Raw genomic sequence first — 20570 nt, 5'->3', positions numbered from 1 at the left:
TTAAAATGTAAATGAAAATGTAAATGTAATACAAACAGATCCTAAATGGCAGCCTCACCATTAATTTCAGCTATGAAAAGCTTAAGACAGAATCAAAAATAAAGGTCTTTAATAAATGTTATTTATTTACGTGCCGTTAACCAACTAGACTGTAAAGTGGCATCAGTCACGGTCAATGACCTTCAACCTGCAAACATACAACCACAGTCTTTTTGCAAATGATGATTTATGAGTTTGATGATCTACGTTCTGAGTTTAGCTCACTCAACAGCTGTATATACAACAACACTCCAATGTAAAAGACTCCAACACTCATTCAGATTGTATTTTTACCAAATTTGATCACTGAACTCCACAGACACTGCCCTAAACTTTATGGTTTGGTTCTTTGAAAATGCGGTGTAAATTTTGGACCTGTATAACCCCGGGTGGACGCCTTTCCAAACCATGTCCAGTCAATTCACATCCCAACAGATGGACTCTTGATTGAGTTTTGGATACACTGCATGGATCATTAAAACCAACAGGATGCACCAAACCACAATTTGGAGTCTAAATATTTTTGTAAAATTAGCGACGTTTCGATTACTAGTCCAGTAACCGCTAGGCTACAACTGCCCTAGTATTAAAGTATTATGCCCCAGCCACTGTATTATACTGTAATTTCATTTTAATTTATCTTTATATCGTAGAGAGCTACCAACAGCCGAAAACACATTCCTTGTGTGTGCAAACATACCTGGTGAATAAATCTGATTTTAATTCTGATTTGGATGTTTTTATTCCATCATTATGGGTAATCGAGTGTAGACTGGAGGGTAAATTGACAATTATATCCATTAAAAATGCAGTAAAGTGTCAAAAAAATAAAGGGTGTAAATACTTTCTGACACCGTAAATTGTCATATTACTCACCCAGGGCCTCAGTTCAGGCGGAAATGTTTGATTCCAGCGAACAGGTTGAACAGAATATGAATATTCAATTAGCTTAAGCGCTTTTAAGGGATTTGAAAAGGATTTTTAAAGCCTTTCAGCACCTTTCACAGACACTTCACACCGGAGCACATTCCCATCACACCTGTCCTCACACCTGGAGCCTTTAATGAACATCTCTCCCAATCAAGAAGTTAATAGCGCCCATTTAACACGACAATCCTTCGTTTGCACCTCCCAATCTGCGACGGAGAACCGTAACGGAAACGCGGTGGCATCCGGTGCCCTCTGGTGTGTAATAACTTGCTGGATTAATATTCCAAAGCCTATAAAATTGTGGAGAACATTAAGCTGAAAAGTGCGTGCCGAGGGAGGCGAGGCTGAATTATTCAGAGAGTAAATGATGGAGCAGATGGGAAGGCGTCCTGTGGTCGGGTCAGGGGGGTGGCAGGTGGAGAAAGAGAGGCAGAAAGACAGAGAGAGTCTGTGTGTGTGTGTGTGTGTGTGTGTGTGTTGGATGAGGGTTCTTACATAGAAAGACCTGCAGAAACAAGCAATCCTACCCAACAAGGATCAGCCTTTATTTTAGTGGACGTAACGTGAGTAATCGAGTGCTCGGACTGCCCTGATGGGGTGAGGTGGGAGCTGTAGGGATTATAGCGGGTTTTGGGTGGGCGGGGGGGGGTGTAACAGTATATGTATGAAATTAACACATGCCAGTGAACTATTTCATTTTATTTCCTGACCTCACCCCCACTGAACAGCTGTGGAATGAACCGGAACATCAACTGAGGCTTTCTTGACCAACGTCAGTGCCATACAAATGCTGTCAGCTTTTGACTAAATGGGCACGAATGCCCATAGACTTACTTCATTTATATTTTGGGCATTTAGCAGACGCCTTTATCCAAAGCGACTGTCTAAGCAACTAAGGGGTAAGGACCTTGCTCAAGGGCCCAACAGTGGCAACCTGTCAGTGGTTGGACTTGAACCAGTGATCTTCTGATTACTAGTCCAGTACCTTAACCACTAGGCTTCAAAGTATCAGAAGCCTTCTCAGAAGAGTGGCTGTTATAGCTGAAAAGATCACACAGAAGTCACTCTGTTTAACAGCATTTCTTTTTAAATGGATCGTCCAAGGTCAAGCGTCCAAATACTTTTAGCCATATCGTTTACCGTAATTACATTTTGGCTTTATTCACCAGCACTACTTCCTACTAGTCGAACTCCTCTCTGGAACACAGCAGCAGTGATATTTTACCTCACAGTGAGTACATTTGTTTGGTGAGATGTGTCAGAATCCCAGCAGGCTCACCACGCCCGAGCCGGCGAGCGACCCCCTCATGTCTGGTTTTCATTTATTGCTCAGATTTAAAATAATAACAAAACCAAGCAATCTTATTTTTTTGAACTGTCTGCACCGTCTAGACATGTTCAGTCAATTCACGACAACTTTTCCTTCTCCGGCAAATGAAATCAACCCAAACAAGTGATGCAACCGAATAAAACGCCTTTAAACGACAGCAGTCTTGTCAGGACTTGCCATTTAAAGTCCTCAATTTCACAGAAAACAGTCTGAGCAGAGATGGAGACTGACATTCACACTCTGACATTTGAGAGAAGTCGCTCAGGTGAATTTTCTTTTGATCGATTGTCCTGTTCAGTAACGGAACATACAGAGGAGAAAAAGGGGGGTTTTCTTTTTTTTTATGCAGTTCTGGTTACAGCTGCATTTCTGTTAATCTCTCAGGATTATTTTATCCAATTCAAGCCCCGACTTTTACACTCTGAGATACACATACAGCAAGCTCTATACATTTAAATACATTTAAATACTTGTCGTTTTGAATCTCAGCTCTGCTACCAGCAGGCTGGGCACCTACACGAACAACGATTGGCTGTTGTTCAGGGGGTGCCGTTCAGGACCTCATAACTGATGCAATTACGACCTCTGCTGGCTGATCGATGGCACTGCACAGACGAGGGATAATGAAGATCAGGGTGTGGCTCTCCGTACACAAAGCTGATCCACATATGAACTCGCCTCGTGCAGGTGAAAAGATGCAGTCAGCTTGTACACACGTGTCACTACAATACTATTAAATAATTTGTAGTCAGCACTCAAAAACAATCATAAGCGCTTCAAGGCGAGGCCGTAGCCATGAATTGTACATTGGAGAGGGGGATTAGATCTAAAACACTCCTGTCATGAACAACTGATGGGAACAATAGCAAATCCTAACATTACACAAAGCTAGTGAGTGGATTATGTGTATCAATAATGTTTACATCAGTATATTGGGGGAGGGGGGCATTTTGAGTATCTGAATACTGAATAATAATAATAATAATAATAATAATAATAATAATAATAATAATAATAAATACATAAATAAGTAATATAATAAAATAAATAATATAATAAATAAATAATATAACATTATAATAAAAAATAATATAATAAAAAATAATTTAATAATATAATAAATAATTTAATAATATAATAAATGAATAATATAACATTATAATAAATAAAGAATATTCTTCTTCTTCTTCTTCTTTCGGCTTTTCCCTTTTTTTCAGGGGTCGCCACAGTGAGTCATCCTCATGATCGCTCATTGATTTGGCACAATTTTTACGCCGGATGCCCTTCCTGACACAACCCTCCCTAATTTATCCGGGCTTGGGACCGGCACTACAATGCACTAGTGCATCTAGCGGCTAGGTATCTATAGGACAATTCAGTGTTTCCAATTAACCTGGTGGCATGTTTTTTGGACTGTGGGAGGAAACCGGAGTACCCGGAGGAAACCCACGCGGACACGGGAAGAACATGCAAACTCCGCACAGAAAGGACCCGGACCGCCCCACCTGGGGATTGAACCCAGGACCTTCTTGTTGTGAGGCGACAGTGCTACCCACTAAGCCACCGTGCCGCCCTAAATAAAGAATATTATAATATAAAAATAAATAATATAACACTATAATAAATAAAGAATATAATAATATAATAAATTAATAATATAATACTATAATAAATAAATAATAAAATAATATAATAAATAATATAATAAATAAATAATATAACACTATAATAAATAAATAATATAACAATATGAATAATAATACATATGTTGTGATTGTGGCCTTGCTTCCAGGATTCCATCAGTTTTTAACAAATTTTAACTTTGCACAACATGTCCTGGTTTTTTCTATGAATCTGATTTGCACTAAAGGTTAAAGGTTGTCAGTGCAAAATCAACTTTCCTCACAAATCCCATTAAAATGACCGTCATTCTGAGCAAAGAATCCAGTGACCTGGTGTAAACCGGTTATTAGTGGCATGAGTGAGATCGATTTTCTACAAAACCAATACAAAGCAATAACAGGCATCCATATACTTTGGCCACAAATTGTCAAGTGATTTCAGTCATTTTAAAAGCACACAATCAGAGCTCCTCACCTTCATAATAGATCTTAAATCCATGGGCGCTGACGGCGAAGTCACTGGTGAGTCTCAAGGAAAAAACCGAGCCAGTACTGGTGACCGGAGCAGGCACCTGGAACCCCGTTAACCTAAAAAAAATCACAATAAAAGAGATTTCAGAGTCAGACCCACTGCGGTTAGCATCCTGCCATGCTGAAACACTCGGCGTGATGTTCCCTCATTCATTCCCATCATGCCTGACTCTTGTACTCTGCACATCACAGTGCACCGTGTGAGGACTCAATTCTCAATTTCACATGCAGATTCGCTCTGGGCCCGTGTCCGGTCGAGTCTCTGAAGCTCCGTTTGAGCTTCAAAAGGGATCAAACGTCTGGTGTAATAAGAACGTGAGCGACGTGTCGAGCGCGACTGCATAGAATTTCAGATTCGCTAAACGCTGCGAGCTGAATATCAGTGTGTACAAATAAATACAGCAGAATCCCTCACACACACACACATACACACACACACGACATGAAAGAAAATCTGGGATAAACGAGGCGGAAGAATTAATAAACAAACAAATTATCAAACAAATTAGCACACGTGTTGGAGGGGGCGTTATTTATTTATTTATTTATTTATTTATTTATTCATTCATCGCTTTACCAGTGCTTTATCCTGGTCAGGGTCGCTTAGGGTGCGATTCACTGGGCGAAATTCAGGAACCACCCTGTACAGGTCACCAGTCCATCACAGACAAACACACAGAGCAATTTTGTATCTCCAATTAACCTCACTTGCACGTCTGTGGACTGAGTGAGGAAACCGGAGCACCCGGAGGAAACCCACGCAGACACGGGGAGAACATGCAAACTCTGCACAGTACCCAAACCGCTCCACCTGGGAATCGAACCCAGAACCTTCTTGCTGTGAGGCAACAGTGCTACCCACCGAGCCACTTAGCTAATGATCGGGTAAATTAAAGACAATTAATACATACACTGATCAGCCATAACATTAAAACCACCTCTTTGTTTCTACACTCACTGTCCATTTTATCAGCTCCACTTACCATATAGAAGCACTTTGTAGTTCTACAATTACTGACTGTAGTCCATCTGTTTCTCTACATACTTTTTTAACCTGCTTTCACCCTGTTCTTCAATGGTCAGGACCCCCACAGGACCACCACAGAGCAGGTATTATTTAGGTGGTGGATGATTCTCAGCACTGCAGTGACACTGACATGGTGGTGGTGTGTTAGTGTGTGTTGTGCTGGTATGAGTGGATCAGACACAGCAGCGCTGCTGGAGTTTTTAAATACCGTGTCCACTCACTGTCCACTCTATTAGACACTCCTACCTAGTTGACCCACCTTGTAGATGAAAAGTCAGAGACGATCGCTCATCTATTGCTGCTGTTTGAGTCGGTCATCTTCTGGACCTTCATCAGTGGTCACAGGACGCTGCCCACGGGGCGCTGTTGGCTGGATATATTTTTGGTTGCTGGACTATTCTCAGTCCAGCAGTGACAGTGAGGTGTTTAAAAACTCCAGCAGCGCTGCTGTGTCTGATCCACTCATTCCAGCACAACACACACTAACACACCGCCACAATGTCAGTGTCACTGCAGTGCTGAGAATGATCCACCACCTAAATAATACCTGCTCTGTGGTGGTCCTGTGGGGGTCCTGACCATTGAAGAACAGAGTGAAAGCGGGCTAACAAAGCATGCAGAGAAACAGATGGACTACAGTCAGTAATTGTAGAACTACAAAGTGCTTCTATATGGTAAGTGGAGCTGATAAAATGGACAGTGAGTGTAGAAACAAAGAGGTGGTTTTAATGTTACGGCTGTATCGGTGTATATATTATGGATTTATGGATATTATTATATATTATAGATATATAATGGATAATCTTGTGAGAAGCCTTGTCAGAAGAGTGGATGTTGTTCTAGCTAAAAAGATCACACAGAGGTCACTAAATGGGACGTCCAGCAAGCTCATTGTCAGGTGTCCAAACACTTTTGGTCATTAGTGTACTTTAATAAAAACCCAAAATAAACTTTTTGTGTACCTGTTATTTAGTCATAAATAAATAAATAAATAAATAAATAAAATAAATAAATAAAACAGTTCCAGAACTTATTAAAAGTTATATAATATAAAAATGCATGTAAAATAATACAGGGCTGAATTTGAATCTCTGGTCTCGGTCCTGCACTACATTCCAAACCTATTAAAAACATTTTCCCTCTGTAGTAGCATCTGAAATTGAATCCTTTTCTGCAGACGAAGCGCGGCAGGACGCCGCAGGGTACGAGTGATAGTTCGGATTAAGCTGAGAGGAATTCAGTCAAATTAGATTCAGCCTCCGTCGGAGAAATTCAACAGACTGCTGCTGCTGCACCCGAGTGAGAAGGCGAGGCGGATTTGTGTTACGCTAACAGAGTAACACCGTGTTCCTCAGGACTCGGCTGAAGAGCTGAATTAATGCCTCGCTGCAGTGCTGCGATCCTTCCTGCTTAATTACGTCCTGATGAAGAGTTTCAAATAAAATGGCTGCTGTTAGTTCAGAACAAAAAAATTTCAGAAATAAATAAATAAAAAACATCGGGGGAGAAACTGCTGTTAGTTAAATAAATACATAAATAAATAAATAACCCCGGGGGGAAAATGACCGTTTCCTTCGTCACTGTTTCTGTCATTTCGTTGCAAATGTCCGACTGCTACAGAGAGTGGCGCTGAAGGCCACGTCGATCATCAGGTGCCATCGGGGCGGCTGGTCAGACGAGAAATATCACGCTGTATGATGAACGAGAAAAATGACATTGGCTGGTGGCGGTGAATGTGCGTATTGTGTATTGTAGCTGGTGAGCCTTCTGGCTGCAAACACACTGCTTACAAAAAAGCCTGAATCCACTATTAAGATCTGTTTTTCTTCTACTACCCCAAATCAAAAAAAGTTGGGACAGTATGGAAAATGCAAATAAAATGCAAATGCAATGTTCCTCACATTTACTTTGACTTTTATTTGATGTCAGACAGGATGAACCTGAGATATTTCATGTTTTATCTGCTCAACTTCATTTCATTTATTAATAAACATCCATTCCTGCATTTCAGGCCTGCAACACATTCCAAAAAAAGTTGGGACAAGGGCAATTTAGGGCTAGTAATGTGGTGAAAAAACTCAATAATGATGTGGTTGTATTTATTTATTTAAAACTATTAATGACAACCTGCTGATTCATATTTAAGAACACTGAATTAACTAAAACTAAACACTTTCTATAATACACTATATAGACAAAAGTATTTGGACACCCCTTCTAATTCATAAATTCATGTGATTCAGCCACAACACTTGCTAACAGGTGTAATAAATCAATTATATAAAGGAAATTATATGCTTCCTAATATGCTTATAACTTTGCAGCAACAGTTTAGGGAAGGCCCTTTCTTCAGCCCCACTCAACAGCTCTGGAATGAATCGGAAGATCAACATCAGTGCCCAGCCATACAAACGCTGTCCTTTGTTGAATGAATGGGCACAAATTCTCACAGACATACTTCAAAGTCATGTGGAAGGCTGAAAAAACTCACATCAAGGTCACTCTAAATAGCATTTTTTTTTTAATGAGATGTCCAACAAGCTCATGGTCAGGTGTCCAAATACTTTTGCCAAATAGTTTATAAGCATGTGTATATCTATCTATCTATCTATCTATCTATCTATCTATCTATCTATCTATCTATCTATCTATCTATCTATCTATCTATCTATCTATCTAGAGAGAGAGAGAGAGAGAGAGAGAGAGAGAGAGAGAGAGAGTATATAAATAGAGTGTACTTTTAGCTAGATATATACACCGATTAGGCATAACATTATGACCACCTTCCTAATATTGTGTTGGTCCCCCTTTTGCTGCCAAAACAGCCCAGTAACTGTGCTGCTCTGTGTATTCTGACACTTTTCTATAAGAACCAGCATGAACTTCTTCAGCACTTTGAGCTGCAGTAGCTCGTCTGTTGGATCGCTGTTGGATCGGACCACACGGGCCAGCCTTCACTCCCCATGTCCGCCCATGACCCTGTCGCCGGTTTACCACTGTTCCTTTCTTGGACCATTTTTAATACTGACCACTGCACTACTGATACTGACCACTGCAGATCGGGAACACGCCACAAGAGCTGCAGTTTTGGAGATGCTCTGAGTCGTCTAGCCATCACAATACGGCCCTTGTCAAACTCACTCAAATCCTCACGCTCGCCCTGCCACGCCTTTCCTGCTTCTAACATCAACTTTGAGGACAAAATGTTCACTTGCTGCCTAATATATAACTAACAGGTGCCGTGATAAAGGGATAATCAGTATTATTCATAATGTTATGCCTGGTTGGTGTATATATACGTGTGTGTGTGTGTTTATATGTTTTCCTTGCTGGCTAAGGACGACCACGCCCCCATACGTAAATCCATCAGGCTCTTTCTATAGTTTACAACATTATACTCCAAGTATTCATCCACCACTCGTGCTGATCCTTCAGTCAGATCGCAGAAGTCGCCGTCGCAGACTAATAACGCGCTACCCCACAGACGCAATTAGACAGAATTGTGTCTGCGAGCCGCCAGTCCGGGCTGATTGCACCGCGAGACTCAATAATGTGTAGAAACACTGCAGGAATTCAACCGACTCTGCTTCGTTACTCGCTGACAAGATTAAAGTCTGGAGAATCTACCCGGCAAAAAAAGATGGAGGGGAACAAACTAAGTTTGAATCGTATCAGCCAATAATTCAAGGTTATGACGGCGTTCGCGGTGGCTGTGTTCCAAATTCCACACTACTATAATAAAAATGCCAATGTGGCGTGAACAGATACTGAGTGTGTATTGGCAGGATCATAATGGGTTCATTTTTGTGGTGGCATGGATCATTTCGAGAGAAATGATCTGACAAACGTTGCTGCTGCTGGATTTAGACATTTAAATGCTACTAGTAATCATGAGGTTGCCGGTTCAAGCCCCGCCATCACCAAGTTGCTGTTGTTGGGCCCCTAAACGAGGTCCTTAAACCTCAAGTGCTTGAACTGTATTCAGTGATAATTGTAAGTTGCTTTGGATAAAATCGTCTCCTAAATGGCACAAATGTAAAATTTTATTATAATTTTTTTCATGCCACTGCTCCACTTGCTTTACGAGACTGCAATAAAAGAACGAAGACAGGCCGGCCACATAGGACGAAGCCAATTAATTCAACACATGCGGAGATCTGACCCGAGATTGTTATCTAATTAGCATGATTGGCTCTGACAGGTTAATAAATAAGATCGTCCGAGAGGCTCTGCGTGCACAACACTGACAGATCGGACTGTGCATTCATTTATCAGAGAGTCTATTGTGTTGTGTTTTCTATTAGGTATCTTCTATTAAAGAGTCCCGCTCACGAGAGACTTGACACAGGCCAGTGCCTCTCCAGATGAGCGTTACGAAGCTCTGTGAACTTTTTTAGCACAGACAATTAGATTTGTCATCTCAGCCCAGAGTCGTTCCTGGGATGGCGAGAAATCGCTAAGCCATTTCCTGCTCGCTCTTATTAGGCACGGAGCAGGAAGACGTATTGAAATTGGTGGACGTCATTATCATCGCTGGCAGCAAAAAGAGAACAAAATGAGATTTCCCACATCACGCGCGGTTCTCTCTCTTTATCTTGCGCGGTAAATGAGATGTTTGAGGGATGGACGTTATGTGCACGCGCGCTGATATATCGGCAAATATGAGTCCAGCAATTTCCAGCTCATCTGTTAAAAGTCAAATCGCTTTCGGTCAAGTAATTAGGCAACAGTGATTGGTGAGTGAGAGGACGCATCGTCGTCTGTGCTCGTGTTCGAGATGCTGGTGCTCGATCAAATGATTTTAATTAAAAATGATCCATTAAACAATATTGAATAGTTATAAGATAATTATAATGTTTAGAGATCATTTTGTACTCTAATTTTCTGAGATCATCATTACCGAGTATGAGAGCAGATTTTAACAGTATTAAACCACCTGAATGAGCACTAACCAGTATAAACCAGCACCTCACCATCACTAACCTCTATCTTTCCAGTACTGACATGCCTAAACCAACATCAGACCTTCATCTACCAGCACTAAACAATATCAATTAGCCAAAAAATAACTAATAATAAATAAATAATAAATTACCAGCTCTACCCAGCATTAAACCAGCACTAGACCGGCACTAATCAAAATGAAACTAAACCATCACAAACTATCCAAAACCAGACAAGCAATAACCAGCATACATCAGTACCAGACCAGAAATAACCAGCATACACCAGCACCAGACTAACATCAATTACAATAAATCAGCACTCACCAGTGTACACCAGCACCAGACCAGCATCAATCACAATAAACCGGCACTCACCAGTGTACACCAGCACCAGACCAGCATCAATCACAATAAACCGGCACTCACCAGTGTACACCAGCACCAGACCAGCATCAATCACAATAAACCCGGCACTCACCAGTGTACACCAGCACCAGACCAGCATCAATCACAATAAATCGGCACTCACCAGTGTACACCAGCACCAGACCAGCATCAATCACGATAAATCGGCACCAGACCAGCACTAACCAGCAAAAACCATGAAAATATAAGCAATATTAATATTAAAACTTAAGCACCAACCATACTAAACTAGTACTAACCAATGTAAACCAGCACCAGACCAGTATAAATCAGAAAAAGATCAGCACTAACCAGCATTAACCATTAAAATATAAGCACTAACCATAATAAACTAGCACTAACCGGTGTAAACCAGCCCCAAACCAGCATAAATCAGAAAAAGATCAAAAACTTAACAGTAAAAATCATTAAAATATAATCACTAACCAGTAAATCAAACACTAACCAGCATTTACAAGAATCAAATCAGCACTAATCAGCATAAACCATGAGCAAATCAGCACTAACTACTATAAACAAGCAATAACCAGCATTAACCAGGACACGATTAGCATTAACCAGCAATATTAATCATCAGATCAAGAGTAACAGTGTAAAACAGCACCAGACCAGTAATGACCAGAATAAACCAGTACAAAACCAACCGTAACCAGCAGTGAATTCCTACTAACTAATAATCACTCATGATAACATGCCAATAACATGTGATGACAGGTTCTTATGACATTTATTACATTCACATTTGTAGACTGTTTTATCCAAAGTTACTTACAATCATGACAACACTATCTGAGCAATTAATAATGAAGGGCCTTGATCAGAGGCCCAACAGTGGCTGCAGTGAGGCTTGAACTGGCAACCCTCTGATTACTAGTCCTGTATCTTAACCGCTGACGAGAGAAACCGCTATTAAGTCGTGAAATCTCTCAGACGTCAGAAGTGCTGAACATTTCCATCAGTTTCATCAGGTTTTAACATGCACACCCGAGTCCCAGCTGCAGATCACGACTCGGGTGACGGGCGGCTCATCCAGGTGAAGTCAAATTGTTGTCAGAATGCACCATCTATTAATCAAATCTTTACACTCGCTCTGCAATTAAGAGACTGTCACACATTCTGAACCCAAGTCCACCCTAAACGGGTAATTTGGCTCCCATCATGGTTAAAAGCGAACTTACCCGCTGGACCCTGGGTAAAGCTTTATTTTGTTGTGGTTAGTGCTTGTTTACGTGATGCCGGTGTAAAGCTATTCTGGGACCCGCCGTTATAAAAAAGGAGAGAATGACAAACTGCGATGTCAGACAGGTTCTGGATAAGCAACGTGTCCGACGCCTCTGTCGGAATTGCTTTGATGGATAGATTCCTCCTGAAGAAGGACTGAAGGAGGGGAGATTCAGGGTCACGGGATGAAGCCGCTAGAAGAACGGATGCATTTTTAGACGACTTTTAAGCGAGCCGAGCTCATGTGGTGAGCAGAACTGAAGAAGCTTTTACTTACAAGTTTCAAAGAGCGCTAAGTGCATTTTTTTCACTGTGTTACAGAAGTGCAAATCTATACAGTATATGCAGTCAAATCTGCTCAGGCAGTGGTGCCAACACATTATAGTGGCATTTTCATACGCTTATATAAAGCTGTTTTCTTTCTCTCCTGGTCAATTTTGTTATTTTCAGTTTCTTGTTGCACTTGCACTGGCTGGCAAAAAAAAACCTTTTCCAACTCTGTCCACTTATCCTCAAAGACCAGTAGTGGGTTCTAACAAAAAAACCTTTAATAGACATGGAGGAACATGCCATGCTGCTTAAATTTCTCAAGAATTTAGAACCAATTCTACTGGTGCAATTGGAGAATTGCGACTCCCAATCGACGATTCCCTACCCTAGAAACAACCAAATGTGTCTTAAAAGTGCCTGACCAGGCCAGGCATACCCTTGAGACATTACACAGCTCTGCCCGCAGTACATGGGTCCTCTTAACACTTAATAAAGGTTTTGGACACCAATTAATTCAGTTTGACATTTTCAGCCATTCATTTATCACGCAAATGTTCTGCTGTGCAACTGTCCAGGCTTAATAATGTGCCACACGTTTCTTTAAACATTTTTAATGACTGCAGGCAGGCCATTTTAGCATCCACACTCCAAGATGCTGTAGCGTTTGCTGCATCTCAGCATCTGTTAGCATTGTTTCCATTGTCTAACAAGCTGACCAGTCTGAATCTGGTCAACTTTCTAGACAACAGTAAATGTTTCCACTACGCATCGGTCCACTTCAGGTGAGCTCAGGTCCAAAAGTCAGCGGCATTTACATTAGAATTTTGGCTTCAGCTGTTCATAATACAGCGATAACAGGCATTTATGGACGCAGTAACAGACATTGTTTATTACTTAGTAATAATAGTTTGTCTTACTTTACTGTAAACCCAAGAATAACTGCAGTACTTTAGAAGTTTTCCTGTAATCTTTATAAATGTTTTAAGTCTTAAATTACCCCTGACCCAAATATTGGTACCTGTTACAGGCATTAATATCAGAAAAAAAACTGATTACTAGTCCTGCATGCATGTTGATTAAGTGAGTCATTAAAATTGATTTACAAATCACAGACTAAATTCACTAAGCCGCTTATCCTAATCAGGGTCTAATCAGGGTCGCAGGGGGTGCTGGAGCCTATCCCAGCTCTCAGTGGGCGCAAAGTACACAGAAACACCCTGAAGAGGGCGCCAGTCCATCACAGGGCAGACAAACAAACACCTTCACATACCCACACACACACTTAAGGTCAATTCAATTTTGTATCTTCAATTCACCTCACTTGCACGTCTTTGGACTGTGGGGAGAAACCAGACACAGACTCGGGGAGAACATGCAAACTCCACACAGATAGGACCCAGACCGCTCCACCTGGGAATCGAATCCAGAACCTTCTTGCTGTGAGGCAACAGTGCTACCCACTGAACCGTGGTGCCGCCACAATCAAAATTGTTTGTTTTAATTGAAATTTAACATACTGTCCCAAATTTTATGGAATTAAGGTTTGTACATTTTAAAGTCGAGTTTTTTGTAAAATAAATTACTTTTAATTCCTTTTACTCTAATTAATCTTTACGAAACTCACTGTCGGACTTCCATAAGGTTCCCAAAATAAGTTGAATTTATGCTCTTATATTTTTCTTTATATTCTACCAAGGGGTAACGAGAGGACCAGTGAATCTTTTACAAATGTTAGATGCGTGTTGGATATTATATTATGTAATATTGTCTCGTGTTAGATGTTCTGTGATCATCCAGTGTGACAAATATTTAATAAAAATTCATTTCTCACCCCACTGTATTTCTGTATAGTGTTTCCAAACAGTGACACGTTCACGTTCTTTGTGTTTCTTTGTGCAGTTTTTATCATTTCCAATTATTCTAGGATCAATTACGTTCTTATGTTCCTGTGAGATGAAGCTCTGAAGGAATTCATTTCTTTTTTTAGTGGCTGTGCTCCTATTGTTCTGTATTTGTCGTGTTATAATGAATGGTGGCGACTCAGGTGCCTTTTTAATTGATTATTCATATTAAAAGCTCAGTGCTCAGAAGCACGAACCACTTCTATTTCTGGATGCTGTAGGCAATCAGAACAAGTTCCTTGTACCTAAAAAACACATTCTGTGCTTTAGATGTGCTGCTGTGGTTACTAAAGCAGCAAACAATTCAGAGAACAAAGGTCTAAATATTATTACACAATATGGACAAAAATATGTGGACACTAACTAAAAACTTGTTGAACACGCCACTCCAAATCCATGTGCAATAATATAAAGGTTATATATAAATATAAACGGTAGTAACTCATTACACAAGATTTATCAGTTCAGTTCATAAGTTTAACGTCAAACACAGTCATAACAGTTTTGTATCTCTAATTCACCTCACTTGCACGTCTTTGGACTGTGGGAGGAAACCGGAGCTCCCGGAGGAAACCCACACAGACACGGGGAGAACATGCAAACTCCACGCAGACAGGACCCAGACCGCTCCAGCTGGGGATCGAACCCAGGACCTTCTTGCTGTGAGGCGACAGTGCTACCCATAATATAAAGTGAAATGTGTGGGTGTCCACATAGTTTTGTATCACATTAGTCATATAATGATGAATACATTGATTGGATCTACAGAAAACAACGTGGCTATAAATGAATTCTACATCACCTAAACACAGTATGCTATTCATCCATTCTTTCATTTATTTGCACTAACTGCTTTATTCTGGTCATTTACAGTCCCATAGGTCTGTCTGAAAACCTAGCACGGTGGGTAGCACTGTCATCTTACAACAAGAAGGTCCTGCGTTCGATCCCCAGGTGGGGCGGTCTGAGTCCTTTCTGTGTGGAGTTTGCATGTTCTCCCCGTGTCTGCGTGGGTTTCCTCCCACAGTCCAAAGACGTGCAAGTGGTGAATTAGAGATATTAAATTGTCCATGACTGTGTTTGATATTAAATTTGTGAACTGATAAACCTTGTGTAATGAGTAACTACTGTTTCTGTCATGAATGTAACCAAAGTGTAAAACATGACGTTAAAATCTTAATAAACAAACAAAAAAACTGAAAACCTAATGAGCTGCCTTGCTGCCTACTGCCTACCTGATCAGCTGCCTCAGTAGAGAGGATTCTAATAAGACATCCAACTCATAAGGCAGATTATTTAGATGCTCTACTTAGACAGAGATTACAGTGATAACATCAGTTACAAAAGTTGCACCGCACTGAATGCTGGGATTGCTCTGAATTGCTCCCTCGTTATTCAGTTAGATTATCAGTCAGAATTAAAACACCTCAGTAGGATCATTTTAAAGTAAACTATTCATTCCTTCATTCACCATTCATTCATTTACTTGCACTAACTGCTTTGTTCTGTTCAGGGTCGTGTCTGGTCTGACGCCTCCAGAAAAAAACTGAACACAAGTGAAATTGTCTGGCTTTTTTTCTCAACTATCTTTGATATTTATTTTTCTTAAAGCATTTGAACAAAAAGGCCAGATTGGGTCAAACTGGCATACAAAGTGGAGAAACACAGAAAGCCTTTGAGAGTTTGTTCTTATGTGTTTGTAGGGCCCTTCTTTATTTAACTGTAGAAATCTGCTTCTGTCTGGTAAAGAGAAGTGGTGGCAATGAACAGAATAGAATAGAATAGAATGCCTTTATTTGTCATACATACACTGATCAGTCATAACATTAAAAGGTATTATTTAGGTGGTGGATCATTCTCATCACTGCAGTGACACTGACATGGTGGTGGTGTGTTAGTGTGTGTTGTGCTGGTATGAGTGGATCAGACACAGCAGCGCTGCTGGAGTTTTTAAATACCGTGTCCACTCACCGTCCACTCTATCAGACACTCCTACCTAGTTGGTCCACCTTGTAGATGTAAAGTCAGAGACGATCGCTCATCTATTGCTGCTGTTTGAGTCGGTCATCTTCTAGACCTTCATCAGTGGTCACAGGACGCTGCCCACGGGGCGCTGTTGGCTAAATATATTTTTGGTTGGTGGACTATTCTCAGTTCAGCAGTGACAGTGAGGTGTTTAAAAACTCCAGCAGCGCTGCTGTGTCTGATCCACTCATACCAGCACAACACACACTAACACACCACCACCATGTCAGTGTCACTGCAGTGCTGAGAATCATCCACCACCTAAATAATACCTGCTCTGTGGTGGTCCTGTGGGGGTCCTGACCATTGAAGAACAGCATCAAAGCAGAGAAACAGATGAACTACAGTCAGTAATTGTAGAACTACAAAGTGCTTCTATATGGTAAGTGGAGCTGATAAAATGGACAGTGAGTGTAGAAACAAGGAGGTGGTTTTAATGTTATGGCTGATCGGCGTACAGATTGTTTGGAAGCTGGGGACAGAGCGCGAGGTCAGCCGTTGTACGGCGCCCCTGGATCAGACCGGGTTAAAGGCCTTGCTTAAGGGCCCAACAGTGGCTGCACAGCAGAGCCTGGGATATGAACTCTCAACCTTTCAGTTGATAGCCCAAAGCCCTACACACTAAGTCCAGTGCATGTGCTATTGTGGCCCTTCTTGGTTAGTGTGGGTGTTGTGCATATGGCAAGAATCGCATATGCATTGGGTAACTGGATTTGACTAGATTGTTAAAAAATGCACTTAAATAAATCCCCTCTTAGATTTATCCACAACAGTAGGTCTGTTTATCTTCTTAAATAAAATATTAATATAAAATCAGATTAATTTATTATAAATTAGGTTGTGCTTATTGTTTCTCTAAAGCCGTGTCACAGTGCAAGGCTTAAGTGTAATAAGTGTAATTATATTTTCCTCTAATTAGGAGGAAACTGACATGGTATAGAAGTGTGAGGCTTTGAGGCATTCATTAGATTTCATTAAATGAGAAGACAAACGTTTAGTGTTGAAGTTTAAAATTGTTCGGAAAACAACCGGTTGTTTCATTTGATCAAATAAGTTTGTTTTGTCTGGTGGATCTCTCTTTTTTTGGCTCAGTAAACAGACTGTGTTTTCTCGCAAAGATTTTTGTACATTTAAATGAGATTCTTCAAACTGCAGAATCCAAATGAGCTGTTTAAACGCCCCATAAACCCCGCAAGCTGTTAAACGTATCCAGTTTAGGGAGGAGGACGAGCGCTGAGGTTCTCGTTCATTCGTTCATTTATCTTCAGTAACCACTTCATCCTGATTAGGGTTGCAGAGCCTCCAGGACCCGCGGGAATAATTAGAGTAAGGTGGAAATACACCCCGGACAAGAATTACAGTAATGTAATACAAGATATAAAAATCTAAAAAAATATGTATATAAAAATATAATAATATAAAAAATAAGAATATAAGACATCTAACAGAACAAAAACTAATGGGGGGATGAGACTAAAAGGTGCAGTTATAGATATTGTGTGCAATTAAATTAAGGCTGTGCAAATAAAAACAGTACCATGTGCAAACTGCAAATCAAGTAGTATAATTTCCAAGGTTTATTGTCTTTGTGGGTACTATAGGTTCTGTGGTCTTTTCTTGCACCAGTTAGAGTCATTACAGGTTGCCACAGCTGTAGGCAGAAATGACTTCCAGTTGGTTCTGGGAGCGGCGTTGAGTTTAAAAGATGTTGAGTTTCAAGGTATTTTTTCTCATAAGGATGGATGGAAAACCTGTTAATGCATTCATGGTCCTGTGGAACTGCATATATTTTATGCTCATGTAAAATAATGGGGTTGTGTTTTATACTTATACCCTGAAAATAACACAAATATAATATGAAAAACACTGAAATACAATAAGGGGCGGAACGGTGGCTCGGTGGGTAGGCACTGTTACCTCACAGCAAGAAGGTCCTGAGTTCGATTCCTAGGTGGGGGCAGTCCAGGTCCTGTCTGTGCCGAGTTGTTCTCCCTGTGTCTGTGTGGGTTTACTCCGGGAGCTCCGGTTTCTTCCCACAGTCCAAAAACATGCAGTCAGGTTAATTGGAGACACTGAATTGCCCTATAGGTGAATGGTTGTGTGTGTGTGTGCCCTGCGATGGACTGGTGCCCCGTCCAGGGTGTTACTGTGTGCTTTGCAACCATTGAAAAGCTGGGATAGGCTCCATGAGTCTCAATGAAATTCATTATTCACAGGTCAGATCTGAGAGGCAGCGATTGAACAGAGCCGGGAGTGTTAAAAACCTTGCTCAAGGGTCCAACAGTGGCTGCATGGCAGAGCAGGGATTCAAATTCTCAACCTTATGGTTGGTAAATCAAAAGTCTGCTCACTGGGCTACCACTGTCCTATATATTTCCTCTTGAAGCCCAATGTTTCTCAAAATGACTCTCGCAGTGAAGCAGTATAAATCTGCATTAACTAAAATTTTAGACCAGTACTTTACACCAAAAGCCTAAATATTTGCATGTGACACTAGATGACACAAGCATAAACTTAAATGCTTATTTTTGGTGCAGCCATTTATTCAGCCACGAGCGGTATAAAGTCCAGCATCGATTCACATTATCACATTAGCAGATGCTTTTATCTAAAGCGACTTACAATATACAGTCTAAGCAACTGAGGGTTAAGGGCCTTGCTCAAGGGCACAACAGTGGCAACCTGGCAGTGGTGGGGTTTGAACCAGTGACCTTCTGCTCACTAGTCCAGTACCTTAACCGCTAGGCTACAAATGCCCCATATTTCTTATAACATGTAGCATATTTTACCATGAACTATATGTTTAAGGTGGTATAAAATGCATTAAAACTGCACAGAAGCATGATCTCAACGCCAATGAATGCATTGGTACATTTATTGCAAGCTGGCCTTGTCCAAAAATAACCTGACCTATCACAGATAAATTCTTGTGGATTTATAAAAATTAAATATAACTTGGTTGGATTGGATTTAATGAGTTCATCTGTGTGACTTTTCCATGTATAAATGTAGCTGGTAACAGCTGCAGATAATCACTTCACTCCTGAGTTAAAATAGTCTGAAACTGACTATATTTAAAAGCCAGTGAAGAAAGAAAAGACTGATGGGTAGCAGCAGAGGATTAGAAAGTGGAAGCAGCTTTTTCCGCTCCCACGTCAACCGAGTGAAACCAGCATCAGTCCAACCCTATAATCTGCCCAGTATGATGCCAATCATTGTGTGAGTCTGGCTTATTATTTCCCACATCGCCGAGATGACTGTGCCTTCCACCTCGTGACCTTTTCCGTGCTGAGAATTGTGGGAACTTGGCAAGTCGGTGGTAATAACAGTGGAGGAACTCAGGAACTGGTAATAATCTTAAGGCCACCTTAAGTATTCTGAGAAGGCTTGAGTCATTTACAGTCTCATAATTCATGTCATTATGTTGCAGGACACTTGAGGGTCTGTCTGAAAACCTGGTGAGCTGCCCTGCTGCCTACTGCCTACCTGATCAGCTGCCTCAGTAGAGAGGATTCTAATAAGACATCAAACTCATAAGGCAAATTATTTAGACGCATTACTATTACGTCACCACAGTTTTAGCTTACTAAGCTAACACAGTTAGCCTCAGGCCATTCAAACCAATGTGCTGAGGCGGCACAAACCGCTAGCGCGCCAGCTAACGTCTCCCTCCGCGTACCGAAATTATCAAGGGTCTGTCTGAAAACCTAGAGATCTCACATTTTACATCATCCTATACTCCCGAGAAGAGGGCGTGTCTAAATTCTCAGATTTCTTAAAATGCTCCTACTGAGGCGCCTTAATTCTAAGTGATAATCTGACTGAATAATGACAGAGCGTCCGACGCTTCCTCAGCGCTGAAGACAATCCCAGCATTCAGTGCGGCACAACTTTTCTCACACAAAATGACAAACATGGCGGATAAATGCAGAGCAACCAACGGAGTTCTTTTTAAATGTAAGTAAATTCTCATTAATGTTTAATTTGTATAAAGGTGTAATTATACAAGTGTCGTTTATTTGTAAATTCGGCTCGTCAGGGACAGTTTAACTGTTTCGGTACACGGAGGGAGACGTTAGCTGATGTGCTAGCGGGTTGTGCCGCCTCAGCCCATTGGTTTGAATGTCCTGAAGCTAACTGTGCATATCACTGTAATATCTGTCTAAATAGTGCGTCTAAATAATCTGTTTATGAGTTTGATGTCTTATTAGAATCCTCTCTACTGAGGCAGCTGATCAGGTAGGCAGCAAGGCAGCTCACTAGGTTTTCAGACAGAGCCGTAGTCTTGGTTCTACCTCAGAG

The 20570-nt window shown here is 40.9% G+C and overlaps 1 protein-coding gene across 1 annotated transcript in view; it reads right to left on the bottom strand.

Moving 5' to 3' along the window:
* csmd3a (CUB and Sushi multiple domains 3a) overlaps positions 1-20570 on the bottom strand; it is a 323290-nt gene that overhangs the window by 277376 nt on the left and 25344 nt on the right. Inside the window, exon 3 of the mRNA XM_062985995.1 lies at positions 4397-4509. Within this exon, the coding sequence (XP_062842065.1) occupies positions 4397-4509 (113 nt within the window). The remainder of the gene's footprint in view (positions 1-4396; positions 4510-20570) is intronic.

This window comes from Trichomycterus rosablanca, chromosome 23 (genome assembly GCF_030014385.1).
Source record: "Trichomycterus rosablanca isolate fTriRos1 chromosome 23, fTriRos1.hap1, whole genome shotgun sequence".
Lineage (NCBI taxonomy): Eukaryota > Metazoa > Chordata > Actinopteri > Siluriformes > Trichomycteridae > Trichomycterus > Trichomycterus rosablanca.
Note: the sequence above shows the minus strand (reverse complement) of the source record. Positions and strands in the feature narration are given on the sequence as shown.